Here is a 12852-nt window from a genome sequence, read left to right as displayed (position 1 = left end):
GCTTGCAGTGTAACCTGATCGACCCGTCCCGTCTGACTGGCTGAGACGATCCACATCGGGCTTGCAATCATACTTATATCTCACTTGCAGTTGCCTGCACTCTGCATTCTGCAACTATCTCCAACACTCTTTATACGATCGGCTAATAAAGCGTAATCAGCGGACCCGAGACGATGGTTATGCATGATACTACTTGTTATCTTTCGTTGCTTTTCATTTTATTCTATTCGACTCCGTACTCGAGTATTGTTTTGATCTTAATTCTTCTACTTTTCTACTATCACAAAATGATTGTGGAAAAAAGAATGCATAGATTGAAATTGTAATCTAACCAAAACAATCTGGTCCAAAGCTTTAAGGGAAGCGGAAGATACCCTCGGGGTCCACCGAGGCCTTCAGCGCTTGTAGCCGGTCCCAGTTCGGGCCAAAACTATCGCGGGGGTCCTCGTCTTTCCCCATGAAACTCACGTATACGGGATTTAGCGCGTGGCGTGTAGCATTCAGCTCTTTCATAAGGCCATCGACCCAAGCCTGGGCCTCTCCCATACGCTCCATTTCGTCGCAGGCGTTAATGTGGAACAAAACATGGGGTTCGCGCGTGGCGAACGAAGAATCGGGGTTCGGTCGGATACTCTTACCGTGACCAATGTGTGCAATGACGTTATATTGGCGACCATCGGGGATGGCCTCGGAGTACTTTTGTAGCAGTGCAATGGTCTCGGGGTCGAATCGCGGGACTGCAGAGCTTCGAGTGCTCACGTTCACTGGTTCATCCACCACTCTAGATGTGATACCTTGGAACGCCTTGAAGGTGGCTGTTTGAGGGGAAGGTCAGCAATCGAGACCCTTGAAGTCAATGATAACGAACGGTATGCCCGATAATGATACTTACTTTCCCCAACAGTATCCACCTGGATGGCACCTAGCCCCCTCACGGCGTCAAGCCACTTTCGCCCCTCATCAAGGGTCTCCGAATCGGGCCAAGCAAAGATCAGACTCATGCCGACCCCCCATTTTGTCTTCATGAAGCCCATCTGCAGACACATGGCGTCCGGGATTCCCTTATCCAGCATGTCTTGCAGACCCGAGAGGACCTTATCGCTCTCGTCCCACTGGTATGCGATAAAGCCGGCCAAGATGACGGGCATCGGATAAACACGAACAGTCACGTCGACGATTACGCCGAAACTACCGCCGGCGCCTCGCACGCCCCAGAGAAGCTCCGACCCAGCATTTGCTTCGACGACCGAGCCATCGGCGAGTATCAAAGTTGCAGAGAGGATGTTGTCGACTCCCAACCCCACGTAGTCGTTGAACGGGCCGTACCCGCCCCACACGGCCCATCCCGTCCATCCGACATTGCCCGCCGTTCCGTTCGCCGTGCAGAGTCCGTGGGTGTCAAGAAAGCCGACGAGATTCTGCGAGGTCACGCCACCACCGAAGCGGATGGACTGGCGATCACTTGACAGGGTCTGGTGGTCCAGCTCACGCATGTCGATGCTAATGCTGTCGGCGGTGCAGCCTCGTCCGTAGACATCGTGACCACCGCAGCGAATGCCCAGAGGTACTGGGGGACTGGCGGATCGAGCGGCACGCACAATAATCTGAACCTGCTCGATGGTTGTAGGGCGGCAGATAGCGAGTGGCTGGGCCGTGATGAGTTTGTTGTACATGCCACGGAGAACCTCATAGTTAGGCGAGGAGCGGGTGTAGACTTTCAGCGTGCTGTCTGCAGCCCGAATACTGTCGACCACAGGAGGTGCACCCTTGACGTCAACGGCAGGGTCGAATGGAACCGACTCATGGCGGTACTCGGTAGGAGCAGTGAACAAGGCAGTTTGAGTCATCTTTAGTGGTCTCTATTGAAACTGATGGATTTGTGTAGGCCATAATAACTGGTCAAAGTAGGGTTATATGTACACGTAAAGTGCGGAAGTCAGATCGGGCTCGGGGATGGTTATAATAGCCCGCAAATGCTCCCAAACACATGCCCGAGCCCCTACATCAGACCACCTCAGGAGAATCGATGGCCCGAGTCCCACCAAGTCCTCCCATTCGCCACACTACTTAGCCCATTCATTGAACGCTACAACTATCAAACATAATCGTCATCAGAAAAAGTCCACGTGCTCGTGTATCAGATTCTGCCAGCACTCCCAATCAATCTGCGACAGATCCAGAGCCGACGGCTCCAAGTTTTCCAAAAACGGCAGAGCGCCATCTGACTCCCCGGGATTCCAGCTCCCCGGTCCCGGGAGAAGCATAAGCGGACCCCCTGACGGCGCTGGCGTCGGCGACGGGGCCCGAGAGTCTCCCCGGATGGCACGGAGCCGCACGACAGCTTGAGGCTCGACGGGCTGAGAAAGAATCGGGCCTCGTCTCGCCCACGCCATTCGCATATCCCATGCCCGCAGCGTAAGTGTACCCAGCGCAAAGAAGAGTGTGTTTGTCTTTGAGGCCGTGATCAGGTCGGCGTGATCGTGGTACGCCTGATCAACTTTCGCCCATGCCTGATCTACTCGCTCTCCTTCACGTCGGGTTGACAGTTCCGTCACTACGAGGATGAATGCTTCGAATGGGAAGCTCATTCCGACATGCCAGAGATACGGCTCAAGATCGCGGCTCGCATAGGTTAGGTTGTCGTATGTGAGTACCTGAAGGCCGAGAGAAAATAACCGGTCCCTGTCGTCCGGTGAGAGGTCGGTACATCGGCGAGGATGTCGGGTTGCCAGGCGCATCTGACACACTGATGATCGGGCAAGATACAAAGCTAACTGGTGGAATGGGATAGACGGGTCGCAATCCTTCAAGTAAGAGTCCTCAAGTCGGCTCTCAAGGGTATCGATCGCGAGCTCTTCGGCAATCAATCTCTGTGCCATGGTACTAGCCACGGACTGGTGCTCCATGGCGGTCAGTTTACGCATACAGTCGCCGATCTCGAATCGAATCTCGCAAAACAACATCTCCGTAGTTCCGGGACGGTCACGGGGAAGCTCCTGCATGGAAGGTGACAGGTCGCTGTCGCTCACATTGCATGGGCGCTCGGTGTCCCAAAAATGATACGAGTAGGCGTCCACGGCAACGCCGCAGAGCTGTGCGGCCCGACTGTCCATGAGCAGAATCTGCCACCATAGTCGGCGGCGCATTTCGCGCTCAAAGACCGGTAGTAATGCGAGGCTGCGTTCACGGTGAAGGCCCATCACTCGAGCTATCCGACTTGCAGTCCCGGTCAGAAGCCACCTTGTCTGCACCTCATATCGCTGTCGTGTCGCTAGCTGGATATTTAATTAGTATCGGTTGTCAAAGCTGGTCATTCGACTGGGCGTACATACCAGGTAGAGAGTTAATGCTTGTAGTATCAGAATATTAGTTGATCGCAGAAAATTGGCATTTATTAATGCCTGCTCAGCGGCACGCGAGAATCTTGCCATTAAATCGGCGCGCGATGCCCCTAGAATTCGACGGCTTGACTCGTCATTCATTGAAGCCACCGCACATAGGTGCATACTAAATAGCAACGCTTCCATGGGTCGAGAGACATGGTTCAAGTCAGATGCAGCTTCGAGGATCAGTTGTTGGGTAGATGGGGCGTGGAGGAGCTTCACGATGGGATTCACATTGTTCAAGAATATTTGCCATAGTTGAAACACTTGTGGCGTTTCGGGATGAAGCGAGCGTACGCCCTTTGGACAGGAAGGTCGTAGTAAGAGAGACCCCCCGTCGGCGTGTTGCACAGATTCATTTTCGCTTTCATCCGCTACGCTGCTGCAGCTATCAAGTTCATTGGTCAGGCCTTGCCAGAGAGGGCTGGATGACAGAAGCCAAGAAGATCAGTGAATGTAACAAGAAATGCATATTTAAGCCCGGTATCTTACTTTTCCACATAGCGAGATTGTGCTGTTTCTTTCACTACATGGCCTTCTGGAGCAGGCCAAGCTGAATTGGTAAGACGAAGAGAAGAAAACTTCGTGTCAGGCTCACCTCGGCCACCGAGGGAGATTCCGTGAGCCTGTACTGCTCGTTCACAGAGCTCCAGTCGCCGTGCCAGAGGATCTATGACTCTAGAGACTCCGAACTCTCGGTTCTTCCGCCCCTGTGATTTGGATCCAGTGCGTCGGACGCACTCCTGTCCATTCCGTAGACATGTTGAGCAGGGTCGGTGGCCATCGCATCGCACTTTTCGCTGTTGGCAAAAGACACATGAGTGACCCCGGGTGACTCGAGAGCCTGGAGATAGCATGATGTCAAGTTCGCCACAAGCAATGCATCAAACTGCTAGTACAGACTAGAAAATAGGACCGAGGGGCTATTAGCTATTTGTCACTCCAGGGATGTAGACCTTGCCAAGGTCCGAGACTCGATTTTGGTCGAACGCGTAGGAAATCGAGTGACAGTAATTCAATCAAAAGTGCATAAGATAAGGTACTCTCTATGTATTGGTCGCTGTATTGCAACTGTAATTCTACCCAAATCGGAAGTCCGAGAAAAGCAAAAAGGCGCTAGAGTGTGACTCGGACGCTCGGCGCTACGGTCCCGTCGGTCCCATGTTTTCTTTGTGACGTTCGGCGCCGAACCCCTTCGGTCACCAGGATTGCTGTCACATCCTATTATTTAAATAAATACTCCTTTTCCTGAGTCTGAATAGTCTCCTAAACCCATCGCAAGATAATTCCTTGGATCAATAACCACTCTCGATCATGGCTCACTCGATAGAAGAGCAAAGACTCGACCAGTCCGACAATGCGTCGTTCAACCACGAGAAGCCCTCGGAGGTCACAGAAGACGAAAGTCACTTCCCAACCGGAACCCGGTTGCTGGTCATTATCATTTCCATTCTCTTTGCTATGTTCCTAGTTGCACTTGTAAGTATCCTTCATCAATCCCCCATCAAATCCAATCCTAACATCCCCAGGATCGCACCATCATCGCAACAGCAGTACCCCGAATCGCCAACCAATTCAATGCCCTCGACGACATCAGCTGGTACGCCAGCGCATACCTACTAACCAGCTGCGCAACCCAATTATCCTGGGGCAAAGTCTACACATTCTACTCGACCAAAACCGTCTTCCTAGCCGCAATCCTCATCTTCGAGGTCGGCTCTGCCCTTTGCGGCGGCGCCCCTACCTCCGACGCCTTCATCGTCGGCCGTGCAATCGCAGGCGTGGGTTCCGCTGGTATCTTCGCCGGCGCAACAGTCATCATCGCCCAGATTGTTCCTCTGGCTAAACGACCCATCTATGTCGGTCTCATGGGCTCAACCTTCGGATTCTCTTCCATCATTGGACCACTCATGGGCGGCGCTTTCACTGATAATGTGACATGGCGCTGGTGTTTCTACATTAACCTGCCCATCGGCGGCTTCACTATGATTGTTTTGTTCTTCTTCTTGAATGTCCCGCACACGGCCCAGTCGTGCTCTTGGAAACGTCATATCCTCCGTCTGGACCCCCTCGGCAGCGTCATTTTCCTTCCCTCGGTCATCTGCTTCTTGCTTGCTTTGCAGTGGGGAGGAACCACTTACCCCTGGGGTAATGGGCGGATCATCGCACTATTTGTGATCTCAGGCATTCTCATGATCGCCTTCGTCGCTGTACAGATCTGGCTCAAGAAGGACGCTACTGTGCCCCCGCACATCTTCAATCAGCGCAGCATTATCAGCGGTGTTATTTTCGCCATGTGTGTTGGTGGTGGTCTGATCTCCATGCTTTATACCCTTCCATTGTGGTTCCAGGGTGTGCGCGGCACCTCAGCTGTGAAATCTGGTATTGACACTATTCCCATGGTGCTTGCTCTTGTCGTTGGAGCCATTACTTCTGGTGGAATCATCACTGCGACTGGATACTATGTTCCATGGATGTTCGTGGCAACTGTATTGATGTCGACTGGTGCAGGACTTATGACGACCTTCAAGATGGATACCAACCATGCTGCCTGGATTGGATACCAGGTGCTATTTGGTATTGGTATTGGTACTGGATTGCAGCAGCCCTCGTTGGCGGCTCAGACGGTTCTTCCCATGGAAGAGGTTGCCATTGGTGTCTCGCTTATGTTCTTTGCTCAGTCTCTGGGTGGTGCGGTCTTTATCGCTGTTGCTCAGTCGTTGTTCCAGAACTACCTTGGTGCTGAACTGCCTGGTATCTCGGGCATCGACACGGCTAAGGTTTTGCAGGCTGGTGCGACGGGCCTTAAAGATGCGGTTCCTGCTGATAAGCTGTCTTCGGTGTTGATTGTGTACAATGATGGTCTTCATCGGTCGTTCATTGTTGCTGTGGCGGTGTCTTGTCTGATGATCATCCCCGCGTTGACGATGGAATGGAGAACTATCAAGAAGGACAATGTGTCTGTCCCAGCTGCTTGAGCTGAGATTCGCAGACTAAGAAAGGGAAGGGGTGTTGGATTGTACTACCATTATTTAGATCATCTCCTCAGCGCAGAATTGGTGCCTTTGCTTGTATAGGCTTTCAAAATATCACTATTACTTTAATATGGACACTGCGCGGGGCGTTTTGGCTTCATGCTTCTCTAGATTGGGCTAGATTATTCCCAAATCGTCAATCCTGTAAGTAAAACTTCGGCTATCATCAGAGTCGATTGAGCCAAAGCATGCGAACACGTCATACGTGGTTCCTTGTCAGGTCTTTCTGACCATACCATGTCTGTCAATCATGCCCAGGTGACTTCGCCTGTTCATTCGTAAACCAGGATCGTAAAGAACAATTTGAACCTACCAGAAGAAAGCTAAATTAAATGGACTTGCATGGATCAATTCAAAATTTTCCTATTTCGCAGTACATACTCATCACATACAGGGGTGGTCTTGCACATATTGGAAATTGAGCAAGCAGTCAAGACATCGCACCCAGGAACCTTGGGAAATTCAATCGCTCTCAGAAAAGAAAAAGTACAGCGCCAACCCCCTGAAACCCAATCCGAATCTCAAAAAAACAAAACAATTCATGTTGAAAACGCCTATCCTAGATGGCACAGAGGTGGGGGGTGGGAAACAAAAGCAGTATTTTCGGATTACACATGACAAGAAAGGGGCACAAGCGGCTCAAGTTAAAGAAAATTCGCATGAGCGGAAAGGAAGCGTGGAATTGATTAACTTCTCAAATCGCACGATGCTGTTGGGGGAATTCATTAGTCGAAACCGAAATCGGCTCCGCTGCCGGTGCTCGGGCTGTCCCGGTTGGGGTTGTTGAAGGTGAGCTTCAGCTTGGGTTGACCGGTCAAGGGGGTGTCGGCACCTGAGGCGAACTCAGTTGAGGCATCGCCGGCTGTGGACTGCTCTTCAAAGCCACCGAGTTCGGGGTGGGGCTCGGTCAGTCTGCGAAGCTCTGACAGGCACTTGTTCTGCGAGGTTGTTAGTATGGAAGTCTCAGGCAATAGGATAATGGGGATTGAACTCACTTCGATATCATTGGCATCCTGGAAAAGGACACTGCCATCTTCGTTATAAGTGCGGGCATTCTGGCAAAGCAGGTGGATGTCGTCACGGAACGACTTCACATTCTGATAATCGGAACGCTTGATCTTCTTTTGAATGTTGTCTATGGCGATGGGGTTCTGGATGATCATGTAGTAATCGGGGTAGTAGGAGCGTGGCGGAGGCTTCATGAAGGGGTCGATGATGGCGCGGACCATGGGACCCTCCTCGCTATCAGATCCCTCGGGAGGAACTTCGACTTCCATGTCAATCAACGATTGAATGGTGGTTTCGAGAATGCGATTCAAGTTGGCACGGTCGGTTGGGTTGAGGGTATCGGGCACCTTAGGCTGACGACCTCTCTTGCGCTTGGGCTGCGGAGTCTCTTCCATAACTTCTTCCGCCTTGCGCTTGGGAGGAGGACCACGACGGCGCTTTTGCTTTTGTGGAGTTTCGTCATCATCGATGATGGAAGGCTCTGGCTCTGGAGAAGACTCATCGCCATCCCGACCGTTCTTGTTGGACTTGCGGCGTTCGACACGAGCTTCCTTGCGTGCAATGGCCTCTTCGATGGTGTCATCATCAGCATCGACTGCCATCAACCATTGCTCTTCGGTAAGACCGTCATCGTATTTGGTGATCTTGCGCTCACGAGCACCGCGGCCAGTAACCTCGACCTCGATTTCTTCGGTGACAGGGTTGTCCTCTTGCATGTAGATATCAGGAAGCTCCTGCTCGCACATGAGTCGAGGGTAGCGGTGACCAGGACCATATTGATCTGTAGCCAGTCGCTGCCTGTCGACCTCCTGGAAGATAGGAATTTCCTCTTCGGAACGGGCCATAATTTCGTTCATTTCGTCGTCGTCCATTTCGTCGTCATCGCCGATGTTCTCTGCTGCCTCCGCGGTATCCAGGAGAGTTCTCAGAAGTGCATCTCGTTCCTCGTTTGTGGACTTGTTGTCGAACTTTCCGGCTTGAATAACCTTGCCATCCATGTCCAACTTGAATTGGGCACGCTCGAGAATCTTCTCCTCAACTGAGTTGGAACTGATCAAACGAAGAATACGGACCTCGTTCTTCTGTCCGATACGATGGGCACGATCCTGCGCTTGCAAATCTTGGTGAGGGTTCCAGTCAGAGTCGTAGATGATGACAGTATCTGCAGTCTGCAAGTTCAGACCGAGACCACCAGCACGGGTGGAGAGCAAGAAACAGAAGTACTCAGAGCCAGGTTCGTTGAACTGTCTCAACAGGTCCGATCGGTCATCAGACTTGGTAGAACCATCGAGACGCAGATACTTCAACCCTCGCAGACGGAGGAAATCCTCCATGATGTTCATGATCTGGGTCATCTGGAAGAACATCAAGACTCTGTGGCCGGTAGCGCGGAACTTGGGGAGGATTCGATCGAGAAGCTCGAACTTTCCAGCTGTTCGCCACAGAAGGTCGTTAGACATGCGAGTGGGGTTCATCTGGTCTTCAACAGGCTCGAAGACGAAAGGATGGTTGCACAGCTTTCGCAGCTGCATAAGCATGTTGCTGAGACCACGCATACCAGTCTTTCCACCCTTGCCGTCGCTGACAGCCATCTTGTTGTGGGTGACAAGTTGCTTGTACAGCTTGGCTTGCAAGGCAGAGAATCGACACTTGATGACACGCTCCTGCTTGTCGGGAAGATCCTTCTCGACATCCTTCTTCAGACGACGGAGCAGGAAGGGACGAAGAACCTTGTGGAGACGACGAATGACAAGCAGCTGCTCTTCTTCGCTCAAGTCCATGCGATCCTGACCACCGGTGTTGGCGAATGGCGTATTAAACCATTCATCGAACGACTTCACGGATTTGAAGATGTTGGGAAGAACGAAGTTGAGAAGAGCCCAAAGCTCAGGGAGGTTGTTTTGCAAGGGAGTGCCAGTCAGAATGATTCGATAGCGAGTGGTGTAGTATGTTGAGAGGGTGCTGCTAAGCTTGGATTGAGCGTTCTTCATGCGGTGACCTTCGTCAACAATCATGTGGGTCCACTTGATCTTGCTCAGAATGGGACGATCCTTGATGATGTACTCATAGGTGGTGAGGAGGACCTGGAATTGACCCCAGCGAATTTGCTGTTGTTGCTGCTTTCGGGCGTTGGGAGGACCCTTGTACACAACCTTGGCCACATCAGGCGCCCACTTCTCGAATTCGTTGTTCCAGTTAGTGAGCGTGGAGAGTGGAACAATGACCAAGAAGGGTCCATTGTTCTTCTTCTTCTCGATGATGTGGGTAATCAAACTGATAGTCTGAATTGTCTTTCCGAGACCCATCTCGTCGGCCAAGATACCGTTCAGGTTGTTGTTGTACAGGGAAATCATCCATTGCAAACCCTTGATCTGGTACTCCTTGAGAGTACCGCCCTTGAGCATAGTGGGTTGTGTGGTGACCTCCTCTTGGATACGATGAGCAACAGCATAGTAGTCGACCTTCTTCTTTCCATTGGCAGCGGTGTCGTCATCTTCGTTCTCGCTATCGGCAAGCTCTTGATCTGACTCGTCATCAGGAACGGCCTCGTCACCGTAACGGTTGGCCAAGCTACGTTGCTGCTCCTTGACAGAGGCAGCAAGTTGCTTCAAGAAGTTATCAGTCTGCTTGAGCAAGTGAGAGATACGAGAATCCTTGGCTTGTCCGAGAAGCTTGAGATAAGTCTCCTCATCGTTGGCCTTCAAAGCCTGGAGACGCTGCTTAGCAGTTCGTTCCACGCGCTTCTGCTCTTCGCGCTCCATGTGCTGGTGGTGAGAGATCATCATGCGACCGAGCTTCTGAGAGCGGGCGCGTTGTTGTCCAGAGGCGTTAGCGAGATCCACGCTGTGGTTGAGGATAGCCTGGATCTGATCGAATTGCTTCTTCTTCTCGCGCGATTCGCGGGCATCACGCTGTTGCTTCTCGAGCTTCTCGGTGATGCGGGCCTCGCGCAGAGACTGCTTCTTCATGCGACGATGGCTGGATCGGTTGGCGGTCATTCCGAGGTTGCTATAGTGGAACATCTCATTCTGGTGTTGCTTGCGGTACTGTCGCTGTTTCTGAAGGAGATGCAAAGACTTCCACTCAATCAAGGCCTTCAGCTTCAGCGAATCATCGTATGTGGGTGTGTCGCTCTTGCTGGTGTCCCACGAGCCGAGGTTGGCAGGTAGCTGAGCAAGCTCTGCTTTGCGGGCGGCGATTTTGTTGTACACTGAGACCTCACGATCCTCCCGAATCTGCTCCCAGTCGATACCAGGAGGCAGAAGGGCTGGAATGCGCACCCGATTGGCGCGTTTGGCGTGATCTGTGTAGCTGATGTTGCTGGACAGCGAGTCGTACGGCGAGGTGAAGTTCTCGTACCATTCCCGAGTCATCACTGGAGAGTCGACATTTTCCGGTGCCTGGCTACCCGGGCCATCATTCGTAGCTTCGATCACTCTTTCGGCGCTGGCAACGGTTTCTGTGGGAGTAGGCGTTTGAACCTTCTTGTGGAACAGTTGCTCCTGGACGCGTGGTGGGATGGCAAGGTTTTTGGACAACATCTTGAAAGCCAAAATCTGATTTCGCAAGGTGGCCAATTGCTCTGGTGAGAAGTAACCTCCTGATCCAGGCGCATTCTTGTTGGCCTGTACCGATCCTGCGGGGGCATTAGGGGTGTTCGCTGAGGAGGCCGAGGCCGTTCGGGCTGTTGGAAAACAGGTTAGTTCCGAGGATTTGGTTGGACTGGGTTGATTGGTGGGAGGACAGCCGGCAGCTGTCGTCAAGTCATTGAGGGAAGGCTCACCATGCGCACCATTGGCAGCGATAGCATCAGCATTAATGTTACCGTTGGTCTGCTGTGGAGGGCGATGTTGTTGCCCTTGCTGTTGCTGTTGTTGAGCCATGCGCTGCTGCTTGGAGAAAGCCTGCTGGCGTTGGATCATCGACAGGAGTTGATGAGCTTTTTGGAACTCCGGGTCATCGGCGCGGACGCCTTGCTCTTGCATCTGCTTGTATTTCTGCGACGAGGTTAGACCCAACGACTCAATCAGGAAGGGAGTGTAGTGTGATGGAATTGATGATTCCAATGGGGAAGTGGGCTGGAGATATGGGAGGGGAGGGGGAATATGATAGACTTACCTGCACTACCTCTTGGACATTTTGCTGTGTCAAGTTTGGCGGCAAGGTCACATTGCCAGGCACCATATTGGGCGCCGGGTGGAGGGAAGCCATGGTGACAACGTGAGGTTCTTTAATTCATGAGCAAGCAGGGTTGCTTGGGGGGTGGGGAGTTGGAGATGGACGCGAGGTTGGAAAGTCACGGTCTCCACCTGGAGTCAATTGCTTGATTGCGCGAGTCGAGAAAAGGGGGTTGTCGCGGTCGTAAAGGATAGGCGACAGCGGCGCGAGTCTGATGGAGGGTAATGCGACTAAAATGGGAACTGTACGAGATGCTTGGCGATAGAAAATGTGATGTTTGGAGTTCGTGGTCGGAGCTTCGGGGCGAATGCGATGGAATTACGGGTACTTTCAGGGACAAGGGAGTCAAAGAAAGCGAGTAAAGTGACGGGTTTCCCTTGGAGGGGAGGGGGTAAGAACGGATGGAGTGACGACGCGTTGGGAGGGCGCGTTCAAAAAGTGGATGGGAAATGGGGACGGAGTTGCGCGACAGGCTCGGGGAAATCTGTGGGTGCTCAGAGGCAAAGGACCAACACGGATGGAGGAGTTTTCGAACGGTCACGTGGTGTGCTGACTCAGACCCTGTGCTGGGATTTCCGGACTGCGCGGAGACCCTGCGTACCTCTGGTACTGCTTGCTGGCCGGTTTAGGGAAAAGGTAAAGAGAGGATCAACTGGATATCAAGTAGACTCAGTGAAGTGCGAGTGATCTTAGAATTGGATACTGGATATTGGATATGGATATGGCAATGGAAAGATCTTCGTGACAATACACCGTATTTATGTCCATCGTACTATCATTACATCCATCGTGAACCCGCCATTCTTATTCTTTCCTAGTATACTCCTAAAGCCCTTTCAATAGTTATTCTTGTTGCCTTTGTTGGTGACAAGCCTATTCTAAGGGCTCCATTGTACCACAATTAGATTCACGAAATTCAAAGGAACATGTATCTGCTTCTTGTCATAGATCTATCCTAATACATTGTTCACACTATTGACACGGAATGTTCAGATACCCGGATCCACCCTGTCAACGAGAACTCTAACTATGCCCAGGTGTTCTGGTGCAGATCTAGCAGGCACATTGATGTTCGAAGTTGAGTCTTGATAGACATTGATTGCTGCATATCTCTAGGGCTCATCGTAAGGAGTAACCTTGAAACCCCTGGGCAGATCGATAGCTGTCTCCTCCAAATTTAGCAGCCCTGCCTATCTTGTTGCCTCTGTACAGTCCTGAGGTCTTCCCAGTCTTGTTTTGCGTAGTTA

General features: G+C 51.9%; 5 protein-coding genes across 5 annotated transcripts; 1 reads left to right on the top strand and 4 right to left on the bottom strand.

Annotated features, from left to right (window-relative positions):
- Positions 1-354: 354 nt before the first annotated feature.
- Positions 355-1847, bottom strand: N7506_002972 (FAD-binding oxidoreductase; the record flags this gene model as incomplete). Its single annotated transcript, XM_056952267.1, has 2 exons — positions 355-815; positions 893-1847. The coding sequence occupies 2 exons, from the start codon at positions 1845-1847 to the stop codon at positions 355-357; spliced, it is 1416 nt and encodes a 471-aa protein (XP_056813959.1).
- A 264-nt stretch (positions 1848-2111) lies between these two features.
- N7506_002971 (Zn(II)2Cys6 transcription factor) lies at positions 2112-4240 on the bottom strand (the record flags this gene model as incomplete). The annotated part of the gene is made up of 4 exons (XM_056952266.1): positions 2112-3275; positions 3333-3807; positions 3876-3936; positions 3982-4240. 4 exons carry the CDS (start codon positions 4238-4240, stop codon positions 2112-2114), a joined length of 1959 nt encoding a protein of 652 aa, XP_056813958.1.
- Positions 4241-4697: 457 nt separating this feature from the next.
- N7506_002970 (MDR family MFS transporter) lies at positions 4698-6361 on the top strand (the record flags this gene model as incomplete). The annotated part of the gene is made up of 2 exons (XM_056952265.1): positions 4698-4862; positions 4913-6361. 2 exons carry the CDS (start codon positions 4698-4700, stop codon positions 6359-6361), a joined length of 1614 nt encoding a protein of 537 aa, XP_056813957.1.
- A 782-nt stretch (positions 6362-7143) lies between these two features.
- On the bottom strand, positions 7144-11638 carry N7506_002969 (putative RSC complex subunit (Sth1); the record flags this gene model as incomplete). The annotated part of the gene is made up of 3 exons (XM_056952264.1): positions 7144-7356; positions 7414-11424; positions 11546-11638. The coding sequence occupies 3 exons, from the start codon at positions 11636-11638 to the stop codon at positions 7144-7146; spliced, it is 4317 nt and encodes a 1438-aa protein (XP_056813956.1).
- Positions 11639-11723: 85 nt separating this feature from the next.
- N7506_002968 (uncharacterized protein) lies at positions 11724-12393 on the bottom strand (the record flags this gene model as incomplete). The annotated part of the gene is made up of 2 exons (XM_056952263.1): positions 11724-12221; positions 12379-12393. The coding sequence occupies 2 exons, from the start codon at positions 12391-12393 to the stop codon at positions 11724-11726; spliced, it is 513 nt and encodes a 170-aa protein (XP_056813955.1).
- Positions 12394-12852: the final 459 nt, after the last annotated feature.

The sequence above is a fragment of the Penicillium brevicompactum genome (assembly GCF_028827555.1).
Source record: "Penicillium brevicompactum strain IBT 35665 chromosome Unknown utg000002l_segment0_segment0, whole genome shotgun sequence".
NCBI classification, from domain to species: Eukaryota; Fungi; Ascomycota; class Eurotiomycetes; order Eurotiales; family Aspergillaceae; genus Penicillium; species Penicillium brevicompactum.
This window is presented reverse-complemented; position numbering and strand designations above follow the sequence as displayed.